This window comes from Myotis lucifugus, unplaced genomic scaffold (assembly GCF_000147115.1).
Source record: "Myotis lucifugus unplaced genomic scaffold, Myoluc2.0 scaffold_9, whole genome shotgun sequence".
Lineage (NCBI taxonomy): Eukaryota > Metazoa > Chordata > Mammalia > Chiroptera > Vespertilionidae > Myotis > Myotis lucifugus.
The window spans coordinates 3,584,721-3,608,735 of record NW_005871057.1 but is presented as its reverse complement, the minus strand read 5'-3'; the positions used below and the strand labels follow the sequence as shown (position 1 = coordinate 3,608,735).

General features: G+C 43.2%; 1 protein-coding gene across 1 annotated transcript in view; it reads left to right on the top strand.

The window, feature by feature from the left end:
- Positions 1 to 24,015, top strand: part of PAWR (pro-apoptotic WT1 regulator) — a 43,583-nt gene that overhangs the window by 333 nt on the left and 19,235 nt on the right. The window contains exons 2-3 of the mRNA XM_014451493.2: positions 125 to 256; positions 14,936 to 14,970. Coding sequence (XP_014306979.2) covers positions 125 to 256; positions 14,936 to 14,970 — 167 coding nt within the window. The remainder of the gene's footprint in view (positions 1 to 124; positions 257 to 14,935; positions 14,971 to 24,015) is intronic.

Below are 24,015 nucleotides of genomic sequence, written 5' to 3'. Positions count from 1 at the left end.
TATTGTGTAAATTAGTTTCTGAATGCACAAATATTTCCTTATACTATCAAATGTATTTTCATATACTTTTAAAACATTCTATTAATATTCAGTGAAATAAAATGGAAACTATCCTTTCTTTCAGTGCTTAGATGAATATGAAGATGATGAAGCGGGGCAGAAAGAGCGAAAACGAGAAGATGCAGTTACACAACAAAACACTATGCAGAATGAAGCTGTCAGCTTATTAGATCCAGGCAGTTCCTATCTGCTACAAGTGAGTATTTAAAAATACTAGGATGTCACTAGCTCTTTTTAATCCTCACTGGAAGACATGCTGAGAGACAGAGAGAGAGAGAGAGAGACAGAGAGAGAGAGAGAAAAAAACATTAGTCGATTGCATCCTGTACACACCCTGACCAGCAATCGAACTGGCAACCTTTTGGTGCATAGGATTATGCTCAACCAACTGAGCCACTCCAGCCTGGCATCACTAGCTATTTTAATGATAATTTGTAAGTTACTATTAACAATTTTTCTAGTTTCATTTTGGTTGCATCAACTCCATTGAAATATTTTCAATAGATTTAAAAACTGATCTTTCTTATCTCCAAATACTTTTGATTTAAGCAGTGCTTGGTCTTTATTTCCTGATCAATGAATATTTGCTGACTGACTAATAAACAGTATCAGTATAAAAAGTGTCAGATATAAACAGTATCAATTGTAAAAGCAACCAAGAATAATAATCACCTCTTGGTAAAAACAACCAAGACTAATAATTACCTCTTAGTAAGTTTAAATGAGTGTACAGTTCTGTTCTAGTTTGATATTTGTTTTAGAATTGCATAGCAAATAAAGAGTTGAACAGCAAGTTTCTACAAAGTTAAATGTTTAAACATAATAAAAGATAAAATTGTGAATTGTTAGAAACTTCTATATTTCTGTGTAATTATAAAATATTATTTAAAATAAAATTTAACTCAGTTTTAAATTAGCTGGGGTTTTTTTTAATTCTTATGGCACAGATAATTGGAAGTTAATGGCATTGGGATGATTAAGTATTAAGAAAATCACTTTGCAGAATCCTTTAATATAAACTCTCTTGGAAGTGATCTTGATATAATGTAATCTTAAATTAATTTGATCACATTTTGACGCTTAAATTAGTGTAGTCTTTTCAGAGTTCCAGTTTTTACTTTTTTAAAATAAATTTCATTAAGATACCACTTTCAGAGGAGTTTCCAATAACGTCCCCATTTTATTGATTAAAAATGAAATATAACTTGTCTATTAATTTGCAAGATAATGATAAAAGTGCGTTTGGCAGAGAGAAGCAAAGTATTTTGAGATGGTTTGGAATGCGGATAAAAGACTTCATTCTCCTCTGCTCTTTGAGGAGATCTATTGACATGAAGAATCGAAGTGTGATACAGGTTTATCTGTTCACCTGTACCCAAATTGTTGCTACTAGGACAAATAGAACCTATTACAGATAATGGTGTAAGCTAACAAGCAGTGTTTCAGCATCTGTGTGACTATTCATAATTGAAACTGTCTTTGTATCCTTTGTCTAACAAAGTTGAAATTGAATTTGGGCTTATTCCACCTGTAGAGTGTTATGCTAAGTGAAGTAAACCAGTCAGAGAAAGACAAGGACCATATGATTTCACTTATATGTGGAATATAATGAACAAAATAAACTAACAAACAAAATAGAAACAGACTCATAGATACAGAGATCAGACTGACAGCTGTCAGAGGGGAAGGGGGTTGGGGATGGGTGAAAAGGTGAAGGGATTAAGCAAAAAAAATAAATAAATAAATAAGGCAAAATTCATAGACAGACAACAGTATGGTAATTGCCAGAGGCAAAGGAGTGGTGGGGAGGTAGAAGAGGGTAAAGGGGGAGATAAATGGTGACAGAAAGAAACTTGACTTTGGGTGGTGAACACACAATACAATATACAGATGATATATCATAGAATTGTACACTTAAAGCCTATATGATTTTATTACACAATGTCACCCCAATAAATTCTATGAAAAGTATGTATTTTTCCGTGAGCCCTGGTGCCTGGATGCAAAATACATAAGTAGTGCTTAATTTCCCTTGTTTGTTTGTTTTTCTTTTTCTCAAAGGACTTTTTTTTTTTCATTTTTAGAATGGAGCAATGATGAACAAATAAATTACACATGAGAATGAGAATCCTAATCGGAAAATTAAAAAAATATGGGCCTAGTCCAGGTGAAGATATAGGCTTAATTTATTGGGATAGAGGCAATATAGCATTTTTAAAAAATACGTTTTTATTTCTTTTAGGGAGGGAAGGAGGGAGAGAGAGAGAGAGACATGGATTGATTGCCCCCTGTATGCACCCTGACCAGGGATTGAACCTGAAACCTGGGTATGTGCCCTGACCGGAAATCAAACTGGCAACCATTTGGAGCACAGGACAATACTCAACCAACTGAGCCACACCAGCTAGGATGAAAATATATAGCATGTTAAGACCTGGTTTCAGTTCTTGGCCATGCCACTTATTCTGGCATACTCAGATAACATCAGGCAGTAGCTTTTAGAAAAAGGGTTGATTTCTTTCTGTGGAATGAAGCCCTAACCCAGTGAAAGCTGGGGTGTCTTGTGTTAGAACACAGGGCTTATTCCCAAATACAGTCTATATGCGGCTATGGAACAGCCTCAGCTGATCTGGGTTCTCTGAGGAGCTTTCTGCCTAATATAGTTTATCTTTTTTCCGGTACCTTTTCTGATTTCTTGCCAGGCCCACTCTTCCTTTCATTTTGTTTTTGTTTCATTAGCAGTGAGGATGTGACTCATTTTTTACCTTGGTTCCAAGTGTCTGTTTTGCCAGGCTCTGTGTCTAGGATGAAAGTGGGGCTCTCTTCAAATGGCCACATTGAAGTTGGAGTGGGAAGAGGAACTCCTCTGTCTCCATAGCTGACCGCTCTCTGAGTTACTACCCAAACTCACATATTTTACTACTCATATAGGTAGATATTTGCTTGCAACTTCAACTTCAAAAAACAAAACAGAGATAATTTTGGTATCATTGGTTGAGTTAAGGCTTTTTTAATAACCAGAGAGACTTTTTTCCTTAGCCTTATCTGTGAGTCTGAGCCATTCAGTGAAACAAAACTTCAAATATGAAGAATAAAATAGGAATATGAATGCGGTATTGGGAACAGGTAGAGTATTTTAAGTTTCTACTTGACATATTTTCAGATAATATGAACTAGTGGTAATAAAAAAATAATTTAAAAATTTTTCTGCCCTGGCTGGTGTTGCTCAGTGATTAAAGTGTCGGCCCAGGCACCGGATGGTCTCCATTCAATTCCCTGTCAAGGGCACGTGCCTGGGTCGCAGGTTTCCCTGCCCCCTGGTCAGGGTGCAAGAGTGGCAACCAATAGAAGTACCTTTCTCACATAGATGTTCTCTCTCTCTCTCTCTCTCTCTCTCTCTCTCTCTCTCTCTTTCTTTCTCTCTCTCTCTCTCTCTCTCTCTCTCTCTCTCTCTCTCTCTTCCCTTCCCTTCCTCCCTACCATTCTCTGAAAAAAAAAAAATCGATGGAGAAGATAATCTCGGGTCAGGATTAACAAAAGAAAAAAAGATAAGTTTTTTGTGAAATTAAAAATGGATCTGCCTTATGACCTAGCTATTCTCCTTCTGGGGATTTACGTAGAAAGAAACCCAAAATACTAGTTTGAAAGAATATATGCATCCCGTGTCCATTGCAGTGTTATTTACAATAGCCAAGATATGGAAGCAACCCAAGTACCCATCAATAGATGAGTAGATAAAAAAGTTGTGGTAATTTACACATTGGAATACTACTTGACCGTAAAAATGAATGAGGTCTTATCATTTTGATAGTATGGGTAGACCTCTAGGTCCATTATGCTAAGTGAAATAAGCAGTCAGAGAAAGACAAATACCATATGATTTCACTTATTTGTGGAATCTAAATAACAAAATAAATGATCAAACAAAATTGAAAGAGACTCAGACACAGAGCAAACTCGTGATTGCCAGAGAGGAAGGGAATTGGGGGGGCGGGGCGGGCTGGGTAAATAGGTGAAGGGATTAAGAAGTGAAAATTGGTACCCTGACTGGTGTGGCTAAATTGGTTGAGCATTGTCTCATGCACTGAAAGGTTACCGTTGACTTTCGGACAGGGCGCATATTCAGGTTTTGCATTCAATCCCCAGTTGGGGTGCATGTGGGAGGCAACCTATTGATGTTTCTCTTTTACATCAGTGTTTCTCTTTCCCTCTCCCTTTCTCTCTCTAAAATCAATAAAAATGTATTTTTTAAAAAGAAGTAAAAATTGGTAGGTACAAAATTGTCACGGGGTTGTAAGAAAAGCAGAGGGACTATGGTCAATACTATTGTGATAACTATGTATAATACTAATTGGGGTACGGGAAATATCAAAGGGAACAATATGTAAAGTATATGGTTGTTGCCCTAGCTGGTTTGGCTCAGTAGATAGAGCGTCAGCCTTTGGACTGAAGGGTCCCGGGTTTGATTCTGGTCAAGGTCACGTACCTTGGTTGCAGGCTTTAATCCTAATCCTGCTTGTGGAAGGCAGCCAATCTATGTGTCTCTTTCACATTGATGTTTCTATTTTTGTCTCTCCTCCCCTTCCTTCCATTCTCTCTAAAAATCAATGGACAAATATCCTTGGGTGAGGATTAATAAAACAAAAAAAAAAGTATATGGTTGTCTCATCATTCAGCTATACACCTGAAACCAGTCCTATATAATAAAAGCCTAATTTGCAAAATGTTCGACTGGGAGTTTGACCGCTTTCTATGACATGCGCTGACCACCAGGGGGTGGTATGGAATGTGGTGGGCATTGGCAATGCAGTGCTGGCAGCAGGCAGCAGTGGAGGCACTGCTGGCCCAACGAGAGTGGAACCATGGCAGGATGATGGAGCAGATGAGCGGGTGGTGCCAGGCCAAGGTGGGTGTGAACAGGGGACCAATTGCCCCGCCGATCGCCCCACAGACGGCGACCAGTGGCGGTAGCAGGGGCTGGGGCAGCCGCTGCCGCTCAGCTCCCAGGTGCTGAGGGAGCTGAGTGGGGGGCCAGGCCCTGACTGATCACCCCATAGACGGTAACCAGCGGCTAGCAGGCCCTGATCGCCCAATCGGGGCTGGGTCCCAGGCTGGGAGGGGAACTGGGGGTGACCAACCTCCCTCAGCGCCCGGGTGGGGGTATGCAACCTCTTGCCAGCTACCTGGGGGCGGGGGTGATAGGGGATGGAGGGTGTGAGAAATGCAGGGTGTCCACCGAGCTTTGCTCTCACTCCTCCTCCTACCCTCCCCTGGGACGCCCAGGGCTTGCGCACCAGGGAAGCCCCTGCAACTCAGGTGGTGGGTACTGCAAAGAGCCTGCCCTGCACCCACATGGCCTCTTCTGGGTGAGCTGGGCCACAGCCGCCGGGACTGCAGGGGCCGGTCGGGCTCCCCATGGGTTCACACAGGAGCCGGTCTGTGAGGCCGGTCGGGAGAGAGCGCAGTTTCCCCGCCTGGCTTTCTGTGCAGCGCCGCTGGGCAGCCCAGAGGTCCATGCTGCGCCCCAGCCCACGGCTTCCGGCCACGCTCACCGTATCTCCGCGTGGGGACTCGGGAGCTGTGACTCAGGCAGAGGGTGGCACGTGGGGCACCGTGGGCCCAGGTGTTGCCTAGGGCCCAGAGGTCAGCTGGGACCTGCCCTTCCACATCAGACACTCAACGCTTTGATGACTGGCCAGGTTTAGGGACTGCACCCATGCACAAATTTCATGCACTGGGCCTCTAGTCCTATCTAATAAAGAGGGATTATGCTAATTGACTGTCACACCCTCACGAGATGGCAGTGCCCACAGCCAATAAAGAGGGAATATGCTAATTGACTGCCATGCCCTCAAAGATGGTGGCACCCACAGCCACAAGATGGTGGCACCCAGTCCCCTCAGGCCCACCGAGGGAGCAGGCGAGTGGCACGGCTGGGGCCGCCCCATGCGCCTGCCTCTGGAGTCCCCCAGTCCCCCAAGCCCCCCAGCTGCCCAGCGCCTGCCTCTGGAGTCCCCCAGTCCCCCAAGCCCCCCAGCTGCCCAGGGCCGGCCTGAGGCGCAGGCAAGCCTGGGATGGTGGCTGCGCAGCCGCCAGGGCCACTCGAGGCTCAGGTAACCAGGGCCGGCCGAGGCTTGTGCTGCCGGCAGTAGCAGCAGCAGAGGTGTGATGGGGGCGTCGCATTCCCCTGATTGCAGGGTTGCCTCCCGCACCTGAGGGCTCCCGGACTGTGAGAGGAGGCAGGCTGGGCTGAGGGACCCCCCCTTCCAGTGCATGAATTTTCACGAACTGGGCCTCTAGTACAAAATAAAATTGAAAGAAAAAAATATTTTGTGGATAAGTTCTTTGAACCAAGTAGATATCTTAATCCCCATCAAACTTTTTGTCTCTATCCATTTATCATATATCTATTTACATATATATATATGTATACACATACACACACACACACACATATACTCACATACTAGAGGCCTGGTGCACAAAAATTTGTGCACTCGGGGAGGGGGTCCCTCAGCCCGGCCTGTGTCCTCTCGCAGTCTGGGACCCCTCGGGGGATGACCACTTGCTGGTTTAGGCCCGCTCCCTAGGGGATTGGGCCTAAGCTGGCAGTCAGACATCCTTCTGGCAGCCCCGGAGCCCTCGGGGGAATGTCCACTTGCCAGCGGGGAGCAGGCCTAAGCTGCAGTCGGACATCCTTAGCAGCCATTCGCCTGGCTTGTGGCTGAGCAGAGCTCCCCCTGTGGGAGTGCACTGACCAGCAGGGGCAGCTCCTGCATAGAGCGTCTGCCCCCTGGTGGTCAGTGTGTGTTATAGTGACCAGTCATTCCCAGTCGTTCTGCTGTTAGGGTCAATTTGCATATTACCCTTTTATTATATAGGATAGAGACCTGGTGCATGGGTGAGGGCCGGCTGGTTTGCCCTGAAGGGTGTCCCAAATCAAGGTAGGTGTCCCGCTGGGTTGCCTAGCCAGCCTGGGTGAGGGGTTGAGGGCCATTTTCAGATTGGCCACACCCCCTTCAGGGTGGGTGTCCCCACTGGAGTGCCTGGCCAGCCTGGGTGAGGGGCTGAGGGCCGTTTTCAGGCTGGCCACACCCCTTTCAGGGAGGAGGGTCCTGCTGGAGTGCCTGGCCAGCCTGGGTGAGTGGCTGATGGCTGTTTGCAGGCTGGCCATACCCCCTTCAGGGTGGGTGTCCCCGCTGGAGTGCCTGGCCAGCCTGGGTGAGGGACCGAGGGCCGTTTTCAGGCTGGCCATGCCCCCGGTGACCCAAGCTCCAGCCTCTCCTTTTTTTCTTTTTTTTTTTTTTTCCTGAGATTTATTTATGTTCTATAATTGAAACTTTGTAGCCTTTAGCGTAGCCTAGGGCGGGCCAGGGCAGGCGGGAAGCTTGGCTTCCTTCATCGCTGGGGGCAACCCAAGCCTCCTGCTCGCTCCAGCTCCGTGGCTGCCGCCATCTTAGTTGGGTTAATTTGCATACTCGCTCCTTATTGGCTGGTGGGCGTGGCTTGAGCATAGTAGAGTGACGGTTAATTTGCAGGTTTCTCTTTTCTGTAGGATATCACTTTATTGAGTCACTATTCTCTAGTTTATCTGATGGGTTATACCCTGTTACCATCTGTATTTATTTTTTATTGGTGCTGTAACAAATTGCCACAAATTTGGCAACACATTTATTATCTTACTATTTTTTAAGTTGGAAGTCCTACATGGATCTCATTAAAATCGAGGGCTGAAATCATAGACTAAAGTCAGGGCTGAATTTCTTTTTAGAGGCTTTAGGTGAGAATCAATTTCCTTTCCAGATCTTAGTGGCCAGTTGTCCCCTTCCTTCTTGAAGGCCAGCAATGGTGGGTTGAGTCCTTACATGGTGTCATTTCACATTCCTTCTTAGTCATATCTCCTTCTGCCTTCTGTCTCTCTCTCCCACTTTTAATGACTCTTGTGTTTACATTGGGCCCTCAAATAATCCAGGATAATCTCCCTGTTTAGAGTTGTTGATTACAAGCTTAATTTCCCTTTGCTATGTAACCTAATATGTTAGAACAGCAGTTCTCAACCTGTGGGTCGAGACCCCTTTGGGGGTCAAATGACCCTTTCACAGGGGTCGCCTAAGACCATCGGAAAACACATACATAATTACATATTGTTTTTGTGATTAATCACTATGCTTTAATTATGTTCAATTTGTAACAATGAAAATACATCCTGCATATCAGATATTTACATTACGATTCATAACAGTATCAAAATTACAGTTATGAAGTAGCAACAAAAATAATTTTATGGTTGGGGGTCACCACAACATGAGGAACTGTATTAAAGGGTCGCGGCATTAGGAAGGTTGAGAACCACTGTGTTAGAAGGTTTTAGGGATAGGATGTGGACATCTGTGAGGATCATTATTTTGTCTGCCACCAAACTATCATTATTTACTTTGTTATTCAAATTATCCCAGATAATTTGAGCTTTTGTATTTTTTTCCCACATCTCCATCATTCTTGGAATACTTCTTTGTTTCCTGGTATAAGATGTTCTGGGCTCATCTTTAGCTTTTCTACCTCTAGCCTTGGAAGCAACCATTGCTCTAAAGAGACTTGATTCCTTTTACTGGAAAATGATATTTTGAAGCCAAGATCTAGGCTGTGGGTAACATGTATATCTTGTGTTAGTAAGATGTCACTATTTCTGCCCTAACTGGTTTGGCTCAGTGGATGGAGCGTCAGCCTGTGGACTGAAGGGTCCCAGGTTCGATTCCGGTCAAGGGCATGTACCTTGGTTGCGGGCACATCCCCAGTAGGAGGTGTGCAGGAGGCAGCTGATTGATGTTTCTCTCTCATCGATGTTTCTAACTCTCTATCCCTCTCCCTTCCTCTCTGTAAAAAAATCAATAAAATATATTAAAAAAGAAAAGATGTTACTATTTCTAAACATTAAAGAATTTAAATTTAAAAAAATGTCACTATTCCTAGTTCCTCTCTATGTGCAGACCTGCAAAATATATGCATGTCTATGTATGTGTATATATGTATATCTATCCATATAGATATTGAAACTAATTTATACCAATAACTCCAATTCTAGCCTGATACCATCAGGTTTATTCTAGTACCTGTACCTCCCTTTTTGTGACATTGAGAGACGTATTTCCCATTGTTCTGAATATATTTTCTTATTTGCTCAGTTCCTCTGTATGTAAGCTATCTCCCATTGCCTTTCCTTCCCCACACTTAGGCCCTCCTCGCTGCAGGTGAGTTCTGACCTCCCCTGTCGCCTCTCCCTGTGAACACTTGCCTCATTCTCTTCAGGCTTGGACATCCTGTGCCAGGCTGCAGGATGCTGTCCATACCCTGCTTGATTTCTGACTCCTCATATCAGGGCACCCCCCTCTCCTTGTCACACTGCTTAGTTCTCCTATCTATCCTGTGGCAGGCTGCTCTTCCCTAGGGTCTTTGTTCCTGCTCAGACTCTGAGACTGCGTGCTGGATTGCTCTCCCATGGGGACGCCTTGTCAACCTGGTTAGGTTTTAACACCTCTAGGCCAGGATGCCTCTCTGTGGACACTCTTGATCCTCATTGGGCTCATCCTTCTACATAGATGTTCTCCGTGCCCTGCAGGGACTGTGAATTCCCTACACCAGGCCACCTCTTTGAGGGCATTGAGGGTGTACACTTCTGAGACCCTAAAACCCTATCCTGAGCCACCTCCTAAATTGATGACCATCACACTCTGCTTGTGGTTCTTGATTTCTCTGCATGTGACTCCCTTTCCGACTTTGTTTCAGGACTGATAGTCTGCCTTCCCTTTCCTGCTTTGTAGACACCCACCTTATTTTGCACATCCTCTGACTTCTTAGGCCAGGCAAGTCCCTGCTGCTGTATGGACACTCCTCTGTTTGCTTGGACTCTGATTCTCTATGCCAAGCAGCTCTTCTTCATGTAGGGTTTCAGTATTTCGATACCCACTTAATGACTTTAGGACTGACTTATTCAGGAAAGAAAGGGATTGTGAGTTTTTCTCTTTTTTAATCTTTGTTAATTTGATAAAGTTGTCTTCTCATTAGTTATTTTATCAGTTATATACATTACAGATATTTTATTTTGTATTCATCTTCAACAGTCTGTCTTGCTACATTATGTGTAGGTATTTTAAGTCAGTCTTGAGGGCCAGTTAGCATGTTACACCATAATTTTACTGGGAGCTATGGCTTTGTTGCTAATTAATTCAATAACTTAAGTATTATTTTGCTATATGTGATTTTTTTAAAAAAAATCTTCACCTGAGGATATTTTTTCCGTTGATTTTTAGATAGAGTGGGAGGGAGGGAGAGAGGGAGAGAGAGAAACATAAACATTGATGTGAGAGAGACACATTGATAGGTTGCCTCCCCACATGAGCCCCAACCAGGGTCCAGGGATGGAACCTGCAACCTAGATACCTTGACCGGGAATCGAACCTGAGACCCTTCTGTGGGCAGGCCAACATTCTAACCACTGAACCATACTGGCCAGGGCATGTCACATGTGCTTTTATACTTGTTTAATACTTGACTAGTTCTGATCAGCCACTGCACCTGTAAAGACAATGTTTCTGGGATTTCCTTATTGACCACTCTTAGCTTGAATATAGTAGAATATTTTGTTTAAACTTACACAAAACAGTTTGTGCTTTGCCAACATTTTCTAAGCTCTACATAGTTCTCTTCCCCTTCCCTTTAGTAATATAAACCATCCCATTGCAAGGAAGATTATTCCAGGAAAAGTATATCTTAAACCAGTTGCATAACAGGCTTTGGGGTTCTTTGAAGGTCTAATTACATAGTCTTTGAAAAAAAATTTTAAGACCAATATCAGTCTTAGCACTTGTATTTTCTTTTTATAAAGACTTTTAAAAATGTATTTTTATTGATTTCAGAGAGGAAAGGAGAGGTAGAGAGAGAAACATCAATGATGAGAGAGAATCATTGATTGGCTGCCTCCTGCACGCCGCCTACTGGGGAACGAGCCTGCAACCCAGGCATGTGCTCTTGACCAGAATCGAACCCAGGACCCTTCTGTCCACAGGCCAAAGCTCCATTCACTGAGCCAAACCAGCAATTGTATTTTTTCCTTGAAGTTTCCGTGATAGTGGTATTTCCTCCACTCCGCCTCCCGTCATATTTAGAATCGAATTAACTATAACAGTAATTATTAAGTTGTCACCCTTTGCTTGGAAATCTTGTGGCCACAGAAATATAGAAGCTTTTGGTTAAAAAAATCTAGGGTGGAATTTACATTTGTATAGAATTTTGTTTTAATATGTAGAAACTTCAAGCATTTTCCTCCTTAAAATTCTAAGGGATTTTTTCGCTGCACAATAAGAATTGCTTTTTCTAGCTAACATTTCTTATTCAAGATATGCCAAATTTTCTCTTTTTCAAAAAATATAGAGATCACTTTATATTCCATCTGTAATTATTGATTTTAGAGACACATTATAAGCAAAGTACTACCCTTTCGAAATTCTCTACTAATACTAGTATAGTCTATCCAATTTTGGGAACATTTAATTTTTAAGAAATGTAATTTGATTACTAGAATCACTGTGAAGTAATATTTAGTTGCAAATTTGATAATCTAATAAAAGAACATATTCAGATCTACCAATAAAGAGTAAATGTAAGTGTTGTCTGCCTTCATCAGATTTTTAATTATTGGAGTATTAGTTATATAGAAATAAGCTTACCCAGTTAACTGCCATGTGTCTAAAACGAAAACCATCCCCACACGCCATGATATTTTGAATTTAATTTAAAAAATCAGTTTGTAATGAATATTATAAAAATAAATATATTACAATTCAGGTGTTCTTGAATATTTTCAGTTGAAAATTCTCACGAAAAATGATTTTATTTATTTATTTATTTATTTAATATATTTTATTGATTTTTTACAGAGAGGAAGGGAGAGGGATAGAGAGTTATAAACATCGATGAGAGAGAGACATCAATCAGCTGCCTCCTGCACCCTCCTTACTGGGGATGTGCCCACAACCAAGGTACATGCCCTTGACCGGAATCGAACCTGGGACCCTTGAGTCCGCAGGCCAACACTCTATCCACTGAGCCAAATCAGTTAGGGCACGAAAAATGATTTTAAAGTTGGTCTATAGATGCTTATGGCAGGCAAATCGTTAAATTCTAATTGTTTGCACATCTTGGACATAAGGATGGAGTGATTTGATCAAGCATGTTAGCATATTAACTTTTAACTTTATAACAAATATGGTATAAACTTAGTTGAGATAAGTTTTAAGTGACCAGTTTTTAAAAAAACTAAGAAATGTAGAAAATTTGTACTCTTTAACTTTCTGTTACTATACTTAACTGGAAATTTGTCTGATACTGACTTTCATTTATAGTTGGACCAAAGTATAAAATTAGTATAATGCCACTAGAGTTTAGTGTTGCTGAAAATGCCGTCCATTCCACATTTCTGTATGTATTAAAAGTCTGCTCTAAAACTGCATTAGTCAAAGTTTAACCACATCAAGTCAATGCCTATTTAAGCTTCAGGAATATTATTTATTGCCAGGTTGTTATACCATTTCAGTCTATACATCAGTAACCCACAGATCAGTAAGTCCAGTAAGGGCTGTTTTTATCAGCAGTTCTGCTTACTCTATTTCAGTAAGCAGTAGTTTGGGTAATCAAGATGATGTCATGTTTTGAAATATGTTAGTTATAATTAAAATGAGAGCCCTGGCTAGTGTGCTCAGTAGTTAGAGCAGCAGCCTGAGCCCAAAAGGTTGAGGGCTCAATTCCCAATCAAGGGCATGTACCTGGGTTGTGGGTTTGCTCTCTGTTGTGGGAGGCAATCAGTCAATATGTCTCTCACATTGATTTTTTTTCTCTCGCTCTCTCTCTTTTCCCTCTGTCTTTCCCTACTTCCCTCTCTCCCTTCTACTCTCTCTGAAAAGCAATGGAAAAAAAAATCCTCTAATGAGGATTAACAAAAACAAACAAAGATATATGATGTTTTGGAATTTAGGGCATTATTAGCATTTTTTTCTTATGCATATTTAGACAGGTATCATTTAAGGTGTATGCCTTAGTTTTAGTTCATATAGAATAAGATTAGGGAATTTTTATGAAAGAAAACTTATAAAATGTTAGTTGAACTACTGTTTGTGAAATTTTAGGGGAATAAGTTCCATATGAAACCATTATCAGCATTCAATAAAATGTATTTTGAGTGGATACACATAAGCTTAATATGTCTTTTTGCTTTATCTGAATAACCAGTGATTAAACATTTTAACCTAATTATTATGGTTCAAAAATAATCTAAAAACTAAATTTTATAAGGTATATTCCTTGTTGGTATTCACTAGAGATTTCATATTTTTATAAATAGGAGATCTGTTTCACATGTTTGCTGTACAGAGTACCAAGAATTCATCTGCCTTATCTTTACGGGGTGCCACATTAATGACAGGCAAATAAAGAAACTATAAAGCCTGATTTTCAACCTTTTTCATCTCATGGCACACTTAAACTAGTTACTAAAATTCTGTGGCACACCAAAAAATATATTTTTTTGCTGATCTGACAGAAAAAAAAATAGGTATAATTTTGATTCATTCACCCCAGATGGCTAATGTGTTGGCTGTTGTCATTTTTTAAATTTGACAATCTAAGGGAAAAGAGGTCAGTGCCCCTGACTAAATAGTCAGGTATTGCATGTTTTAAAATTTTTTCAGCACACTATTGAAAATAGCTAGTCTAAAGTTTACTTTGCCTAGCAAGTAAAGAATAGCTGATGCCCAAGGGAGGGTTACAATGTCTTTGAACCAACTGGCAAAGCATGGCTTCCCCAGAGGTAATTCTGCTAAGTCAAGCCCACACACAGCGGTACCTCTAGTGTCCTGTCACCTCGTTACTTCCGTTAATGGGTTAATTACAAAGGAGTTGTGCTAACCATTTTATTCACCTATACCATTTAATTTCCACAATAATCCAATAAAATAGACATTGGCTGTTACTCCTTTTTGAAGATGAAGAAACTGAGACTGATAGATGTCATATAACCTACTCGTAGTACTGGCACTTGGATCTAAATCTTAGTCTAACCATATGGTTTGCTGTACTGTTCCCAAATTGATGTGTCCTTTATTGCACCATGCAGTCAGTGCTCTCAGTCTGGAATCTGGTCATCTTATAAAGAGAGGTTATTCTCTGACTTTAATTATATCTGAAATTTTTTCATTGTAGGATCTCTCTTAGAGACTTTTAATGATTAAATAGAAAAAAGAGTTATCAGTGTTTACAAGACACCATTTAATTTTGACCAGTTTTTATAAAATGATAATGTAAAAATATTGGGAGAGCCTGGGCAAGATAATAATTTTCCCACCCCAGTGATTAATATTAACTTAACAGCAATTTTTTTTGTACTTTAGAATCAGCATAAAAAATACATTCTCACTTTTTATTTTAGCTGTCTTTAAAAATGAGCAATGGCTATTAAATATATGGTGAATTGTAGCCTTGTTTAAAAAAATGAGGCCATAAAAAAAGACTGGAAAGGATTATAATTGTTTCATATTTTAATGTTTATTGACTTTCAGAAATATTTAAAGGTGATGGTTGATGAACGATGCTTCCTTTATTTTCTTAGCTTTTATATAATTTTTAAAAAGTGATTGGTTTTGTATGAAATATCAGATGTAGAGTCTTGTTTTGTTTGACCAGCAGTGCAAATTTTTTAAAGTAATGATAATTGTTCTAAATTATTTTCTTTCAAAATGAGATATTTTCTATCAACTGTTTTATGTAATCTAGAATCGTGTGCTTGCACACACATTCAAACTGATATGTCATTATTTTTATTTCACAGGAGCCATCTAGAACAGTTTCAGGCAGATACAAAAGGTAAGAATCCTTAAGTTATGACTTACAACATATTGTAGACATGAGTGTAATGTCTGTCTCATCATGGCTTACCTAACTAGAACTGTTTTGAGCAGCTTTCTGAAAAATAAGAAACCTTTATATTATGCTTTTAAAAAGAAATTACACTGTAAGTAGGAGTGTAATGTCTGTCTAACCATGACATATTCTGGCATACCTTGCAGTCTTTGAAACTGTGTGCACCGTGAATTTGTATGGGGCTGATGAACTTAGCAAAATATAAACTTAGGATCATTTTCCCTTATATGTTTAAACATTGAAAATACCACCTATATTAATTAGCTTGGGCTGCCATAACAAAAAACCGTAGACAGGATTGCTTAAACAGAAATTTATATTTTCACAATTCTGGAGGGCTGTAAAGTCCAACACCAGGGTTGCTATTATGATTGGGTTCTGATGAAGGTTGTCTTCCTGACTTGCAGATGGCTGCCTTCCTGCTTTTCCTCAAATGGTGGAAAGAGAGAGTAGCTGCTGTGTCTCTTTTGATAAAGACACTAATCCCATTGTGAGGGCCCCACCCTCACAACCTCAAATAAATCTAATTACCTCCCAAAGGTTCCCCTTTCAAATGTACCATTACATTGAGGGTTAGGGCTTTACCATGTGCATTTTGTGGGTTTGCAGTTCAGTCTTAGTTTGTTCAGGCTCCTATAACCAAGTACCACAGACTGGGTAGCTTATAGACAACAGAAATTTATTTCTCATGGTCCTTGAGGCTGGCAGTCAGAGATCAGAGTGCCATTTTGTTCAGGTTCTGGTCAAGGTCGTCTTCTGGGTTGTTGACTGACAACTTCTTGCTCTGTCCTTACATGGCGGAAAGGGCTAGGGAGCTCTGTAGGGTCTCTTTTATAAGGGCACTAATTCCATTCATGAGGACTTCACCTTCATGACCTAGGCACCTCCAAAGTCCCCACCTCTGAATACCATTACATTGGGCATTAGTATTTTGGCATGAATTGGGAGGGGAGGAGGTGCAAAGTAACAGACATTCAGACCACAGTAAGTCCATAGCACCACCTCTACACAATGAGTAGTGCTTTCACCAGAAAATGTGTTTTAGTGTGTGTGCGCATATATAGGAAGAAAATCAGAGTTCGGTATGAGAAGTTGTTTAATGCAGATGCTTGGGATGTTAGGTTTCTTCCCTATTGAAGCCATAAAGGTTGCAGAAGATGGGCTCATACTTGTGCTAATAATTATGGAATAATTATAAATCTTATCAAGTACTTTTAATGTCCAGAATGCTTTACATAGAGACCTCATTTAATTCTCATAGTTATCTTATAAGGTACAATATTTAGCTTCATTTCATAGATGAGGGGTTAAAGAGGTAGAATAATTTTGCTGAGGTTACTAAGCTAGTCAAGTGAGGAATCTAGATTTGAACTCAGGCAATCTGACTTCAGAACCCACATGCTTGCACATGACCATTTCCCTAGATTTATACGTATAAGACCTTTGTTTTCCTGTACGTGTTTGTTAAAGTTTAAAATATTTGGTTAAAAGTTTTTTTTATTATATCTCATCTAAAATAAAACATTGATTAAGAGGAGCTCTAATTTTAATACTCAGTCATCCCCCCTTACCAGCAGGTGTTGTATTCCAAGACCCCGAGTGGGTACTTGAAACCATGTGTACAGAATCCTTTATATACTGTGTTTCCTCCTATACTTTCCTACCTATGATACAGTTTAATTTATAAATTAGGCACAATAAAAGATTAGTAGCAACAATTAATAATAAAATAGAACAATTAGTATCTATACATATAAAAGCCTAAGCAACCATCTGACCATTCACGGTCTGACTGGTAGCTATGACGTGCACTGACCACCAGGGGGCAGACGCTCAATGCAGGAGCTGCTAAGCCGCAATGCAGGAGCAGCTGCGGTTCTCGGGTGATGCACCCGGAACCAGAGAAGAGGGAGCCCGATTCCGGGTGCATCACCTGAGAAAACCTCCCTCTCGCAATCCGGGGACCCCTCGGGGCATGTCAGCCCGTTTCGGCCTGATCCCTGCAGGCCAGGCCAAGGGACCCCACCGGTGCACGAATCCGTGCACTGATCCTCTAGTACTATAATAAAAGTTATATGAATATAGTCTCTCTCTCAAAATATCTTATAGTACTATACTCATTCTTCTTTTGTGATAATGTGAGATGATACCGTGTCTATGTGATAAGATGAAGTGACGTGAATGATGTAGGTATTGTGACATAGCATTAGGCTGCTATTGACTTTATGGTGATTTTTAAGAATCACTTTATTGCTTCTCTGTGGTGTGTTGGAATTGTCAGTCTCACTACTCTTGGCTTTGGGGCCATTATTAGGTAAAATAAGAGTTACTTAAACAGGAGCACTGTGATATCTCAACAGTCAATCTGATAACTGAGATGGCTATTATGTGACTGGATAGGTAATGTATACTAGAGTGGACACACTGGACATGTGGGTGAGTCACATCCTAGATGGCTCAAGATTTCATCACATTACTCAGAATGGCTTGCAGTTTAAAACTTATGAATTGTTTATTTCTGGAATTTTCCACTTAATATTTTCAGAATACAGTTGGCCATGGGTAACTGAAATGGAAAAATGAAACAGTGGGTAAGGGGGAATACTGTATTCTATTGAAATCACTCTTATCTTGAACATCTCTCACATGTTCACTGACTCCCTTTTTAAAATGTTTAAATAACTTTGAGAAATTATAGCCATCGCTTGATATACTTTGGGGATTGGTTCTAGGACCCTACTCAGATGCCAAAACTTGGGAATACTCAAGTTACTATATAAACCCATGGATATTCTCCTGAACACTTCAAATCATCTGTAGATTATTTATAATAGCTAATACAATGTAAATCCTATGCAAGTAGTTGTTATGCTGTATTGTTCGGGGAATAGTGACAAAAAGTCTGTACATGTTCATTATAGATGCAACTCTCATGGATGGGCCTAACTACATAGCACACATCAGCAACAACGTAACATTTTTTTTCTGAATATTTTACGTCTAAGGTTGGTTAAATTTGTAGATGTGGAGCCCTTGGATATGAAAGGCCTGTAGTTGGAGATGTAGGGAGGTCATGAAATTTCTGAAACTCCAGGTTTAGGAAAGATGGATCAGTGTCATATTTGTAGGTTATTTTTCCAACGTGTAATTTTCTTAATAGAATGTTTTCTTGGTTAAGTTTATAGTGCATTGGTTAAAATAAAATTATTTTTTAAAAACTAAGAGAGATTGTTAGATGTGTAGCTGTGGCTATCCTGCTTGGTATGATATCTAAATAAAACCTTTTTTTTTAAAGGCAAGGTAGTCTGAATGACTTGCAAAGGGCAGGATTAGCCAGGGTGTATAATTTACCATTCTTCTTAAAGCATGTAATTTAACCGTTAGGAATGGCACTGATTAAGAAACAGGGGAAGCAAGTTAAGACAGATAATACGTTTTATCATTCTCACATAGTAATTAACTGGTCCTTTTGTTTTCACAAATTTTTTAATACACTTAATTATTTTATTAAGTAACATTTATGCACAGTGATAAGTGTGCTTCTAAGTTGGCCTCCCCTCTAGTAACATTAATAGGTTACATTTATGTAGCTTTTAATGGTATATAGACCACCTGCACATACCTTACCTAACAATAGCCACATCGGGCACCTGGACAGGCATCTTCATTCCAAAATGAGGAAAATGGTTTTAGTTCCATGAGCCCTTTATTATACCACATTCCCTCTGAGCAGAAATTAGCTAAGTTACAAGAGAGGAAATATTTTTTTTAAGTTTTTTAAGTTACAAGAGAGGGAAATTTTTGTTCATATGCCAGAGCATTGGACACGTCAAGATATGAATATTAGGAAGAATTAATGTTATCTTAGCTGAAATGTAGGTGCAAAATTCTATTTCATATATATAATGTTTCATGTAATTATTGTCCTTCTATAACTATAATTCATGTAGCTTTATCAGAACTTTTCTTCTCTTACATTTTTTTTTTTTTGCAGTTACTGAAAATGATCAGGGTAGAATTTTTATACAACGTAGAACTGTTTATTTTAAAAGCAATTCTTATTATTGAATATTTGGATTAGAAAAACCCACACAGATCAAATACTATTAACATTATATTTATAGGCTTTTTATTTGTATAACTGTGTGGATAATGGACATAATGGACATATAATTTTGCATTCTATTTTGCTCCATAGTTGATGTAAAACAAGTATCGTCAACTTTTATTTTAAGTTATATAGAGAATGACTGCTATCAACTGAGCCATCTCTGCTTTTCTCCTTTTCAGTGAAGTATAGCATAAGTATTCCAGAGACCCTCACTATAACTGTTTTGGGGACCCATAATTTTTTGTTTTGTTTTGCCATAATTTCTTTATTTTGATAAAATGTGACTATAATTCTTTTCCTTAGGGACCAGCATTCTCTTCCAAAGTCAGTTGTGCTAAAATGTTTGTTTTGATCATTTGAATTTGTCCCAGTTGATATATTAGGGAACGATTTGACTATAACACAGAATTTGAGTTTGCCAATGCAGAATTTTAATTTTGTTCATGACAAACAGTAGGTACACCCAGAAAACTGTACCTAGCTCAAGCCACATAGAAATGCACAAACCACACACCTCAGACATTATACCTCACTGTGAACCACAGCTGTCCACATGTGGTGTTAGAAGAACTTCCGTCTAATTTCAGAAGACCCTCCTTTTCATACTTAATGTGTAAAAAAAAGTATCACTTTTAAAAGATACTGTATATCTTGAATTATGTCAGATCTCTTATTTTTTGAATTAATATAGAGAGAAGTCAGACCTTTAATTGTCATGTGAATCTTAATGCTCTTTCATAGGAAATTGAATAGACCCTCTATAAGTTTGGAAAGTGAATAATTTATTTAGAAACATAATATTCAAACAGATTTAAGATGTTGTAACACAACTGTTAATTTTTTTTTTCTAAATGGAAGTTTTTTTATAACCACTGTTATAAAACCAGTAGTTCTTGTTTGCACATGTATTTAAAGAACCACTTAGTCACAAGAAACTTTCTTAGTTTGTAGGTCAGGGGTTACACCAAAAAAATCATCCTTGAAAAGTAAGAAATTTCAGACTAAAGACCAAATATACCATCTGGTGCCCTCCCAAAGGGAATGGCCTGCAGGATTGGGCCGAAAGTGGCTCTCCAACATTCCCCCAGGGGTCCCAGATTGCAAGAGGGTGCAGGCCAGGCTGAAGGACCCCACCTGTGCACGATCGGGGCAGGGGAGGGACCACGGGAGGGCTCCAGGGCGTGTCCGGCGGGCCCCATCTCGCCTAGCCCCAATCAGCTGGAGCCCAGCAGCAAGCTAACCTACCGTCGGAGCATCTGCCCCCTAGTGGTCAGTGCATGTCATAGCGACTCGTCGATCAGACAACTGTCTGCCCCTTGGTGGTCAGTGCACGTCATAGCAAGCGGTTGAGTGGCCTTAGCATATCATTAGCATATTACACTTTGATTGGTTGAACAATTGACCAGTCACTGGACCACCAGACACTTAGCATATTAGGCTTTTATTATATAAGACTAGTAGCCCGGTGCACGAAATTCATACACTGGGGTGGGGGGAAAGGGGCCCCTCAGTCTGGCCTTCACCCTCTCGAATCTGAGACCCCTCAGGGAATGTCCAACTACCTGTTTGTGCCCACACTTTTAACAGATAACAGCTCCATTGTTGTTTCTTTCTTATGCTTAAAACCATTGGAATTAGTAGGTATTCAAAGTGTGTATACATTTTGGGGGGACACCCTGTATATCTCTAGTCAGCGGTGAAATAAACCAACAGCAGATTTGGAACAACCAGACAGGGAACCTTGCTCACTTCCCACATGTCTCCCCACTTCAGGGCAGCCTTCGCTCATGGGTGCTGGCACCCAAAGTGCACATTCCTCCTCTACAGTCGCCCCGACAATCCCACTGTTTCACTGAGAGGACGGAATTCCTCTCCGCCTCTGGGTTCTTGATCTTGAACGCTGACCGAAGGCACCTCAGCGAGGGCCGCCCATGCCCACCAGGTGTGTCTATCTACACCTGCTCCTGCCTCAGCACCTGCATTAACCCCCCAGAGGTGATCTCGTAGCTGCACTGGCCTCCGTGGGAACAGGGTATCACTACTCTGCCTTCTCACTGTCATCTCACAGGCGCCCACCCTCAGCACCCAGAACACCCAGACACCCTCCAAAGGACGTGAGCGCATCAGAGGGGATGTGTACACATCCTGTGGGGGTGTTAGGCATGCTGGGTTGATGGAAGTGCGGTGGAGAGGCGGGGGGAACTTGTGCACGCCTTGGTTTGCAACTGTTGCAGGCGTGGGAGGGTGACAGTGTGCTGGGGGATGTTCGCACGCCAGGGGGGGATGTGCACACCGGAGGCCACTGGCTTTGAAGATCTGCAAACCCCTGTGGTGTGGCCAGGAGGATGTCAGTCTGGCCCGCCACGGTGGCTCTCCCTGCGATCCTGCACCTTCTGGGCCAGGAGGCGGATCTTGCGCAGCCACTCCTGGGCGCTGATGGCCTGCAGGCGCTACTTCAGCTCAGCCTGCAAGCTCTGCTTGGCGCGCTCACAGCTGTCACCACTGCCATGTGGGGAGTACAGGCCGCCCTCCGCCGGCCTGTCTCCCCTGTCCAGAGGCTCTCTGTGCTGCTCACCTGCCCAGAGTGACTGGGGCTGGGCGGAAGCCAGGCGTCCTGCCCTGCCCAACCCCGGCCGATCCACCCCTGTGCGAGCTGCTGCCCCGCCGGGAAGGGTCACGGATCCAGGTCCCGGGACCATGGACAGCCTCAAGCACTGCCCCCCGCCCCCCCAGCAGGGTCACAAATCCGAGTCCCGGGACCACGAAAAGCGTCAAGCGCTGCCCCCCCGTCCGCCAGGTCACGGATCCTGGTCCCAGGACCACGGACAGCCTCAAGCACTGCCCCCTGCCCCCAGGTCACGGATCCGGGTCCCAGACCGCGGACAGCCTCCCGCGCTGCCCCCCACCTGGCAGGGTCACGGATCTGGGTCCTGGGACCGTGGACAGCCTCAAGCACTGCCCCCCGCCAGGCAGGGTCCCAGATCCGGGTCCCGGACCGCAGACAGCCTCAAGCACTGCCCCCCGCCCGGCAGGTTCACAGATCCGGGTCCCAGGACTCCGGACAGCCTCCCGCGCTGCCCCCTGCCCGGCAGGGTCACAGATCCGGTCCTGGGACCGCGGACAGCCTTGCCCACTGCCGCCCACCTTCAGTATGCAAATTAGCCGCCATCTTGTTGCTTCAGGGTGGGGGTCCCCACTGGGGTGCCTGGCCAGTCTGGGTGAGGGGCTGAGGGCTGTTTTCAGGCTGGCAGGTGACTGAAGCTCCCAACCTCTCCTTTTTTTCTTTTTTCTTTTATTCTGGGATTTATTTACCTTCTATGGCTGTCACTGGAGCTGAGAGCCGGCTTTAGCTCTGAGGCTCGGCTGCAGCTCTTAGACCTCAGCTGCAGCTCTGAGACCTCGGCTGCTGAAAGCAGGTACTGGGTTTGTTAGGGTTCTATAATTGAAACACTGTTGCGGTCCTGCTGGCTGAAGCCCTGCTGGCTGAAAGCAGGTTTCTGGAGTTTGTTTAGCTTCTATACTTGCAACATTGTTTCTTAGAGTGCAAGCTCAGAGGCCGGCAGCGGCAGGCGGGGAACCTTGGCTTCCTCCATCACTGGAGCAAGCAAGCCTCCTGTTCGCTTCAGTGCCTGGCTGCCGGCTGCCATCTTGGTTGGCAGTTAATTTGCATAAGGATATGCTGATTAGCCAATGGGAAGGGTGTCGGGGTTATGGTCAATTTGCATGTTTCTCTTTTATTAGATAGGACTAGAGGCCCGGTGCACAAAAATTTGTGCACTCGGGGGGGAGGGGGGGCGGTGTCCCTCAGCCCGGCCTGTGCCGTCTCGCAGTCTGGGACCCCTCGGGAGATAACGACCTGCTGGCTTAGACATGCCCTCGGGTGGCAGAGGGCAGGCCCAATCCCTAGGTGCAGCCCCTGGTTGGGCTCAGAGCAGGGCCGATTGGGGAGTTGGGGTGCCGCCCCTTGTCATGCACAGAGCAGGGCGGATCGGGAGGTTGCGATGCCACCCCTAGTCACGCTAAGGGTAGGGCCGATTGGGGGGTTGGGGCAGCACCCCCTGTCACACTCAAGGCAGGGTTGATAGGGAGGTTGCGGCGCCACCCAGTCACGCACAGAGCAGGGCCGATCAGGGGGTTGGGGCGCTGCCCCCTGTCACGCACAGAGCAGGCCCATCAGGGGGGTTGGGGCTCCGTACCCTGTCACGCACAGAGCAGAGTCGATCAGGGGGTTAGGGAGCTACCCCCTGTCACGCACAGAGCAGGGCTGATCAGGGGGTTGAGGAGCTCCCCCCTGTCACAGAGTAGGGCCGATAGGGGAGTTGGGGCACCGCCCCCTGTCACACACAAAGCAGGGCGGATCAGGGGGTTGGGGCGCCGCCCCCTGTCACCCACAGAGCAGGGCCGATCAGGGGGTTGGGGCGCCGCCACTGTCACACTCAGGGCAGGGCCGATGGAGAGGTTATGGCTCTACCCTGTCACACGCAGAGCAGGGCCCGTGGGGGGGCGGGTGGGTTGGGGCGCTGCACCCTGTCACACACAGAGCAGGGCCGATCAGGGGGTTGGGGCGCCACACCCTGTCACACACAGAGCTGCAGGGCAATCAGGGGGTTTGGGAGCTACCCCCTATCAGGCACAGAGCAGGGCTGATCAGGGGGTTGGGGCGCCTTCCCCTGTCATGAACAGAGCAGGACGGATAGGGAGGTTGTGGCCCCGCCCCTGTCACACACAGAGCTGCAGGGAGATCAGGGGGTTTGGTCGCTGCCCCCTGTCACGCTGATCCTGGTGCCGGAAGGCCTCGCGACTCCGCTGATCCCGGTGCTGGGAGGCATATTACCCTTTTAGTATATAGAATAGAGGCCTGGTGCACTGGTAGCGGC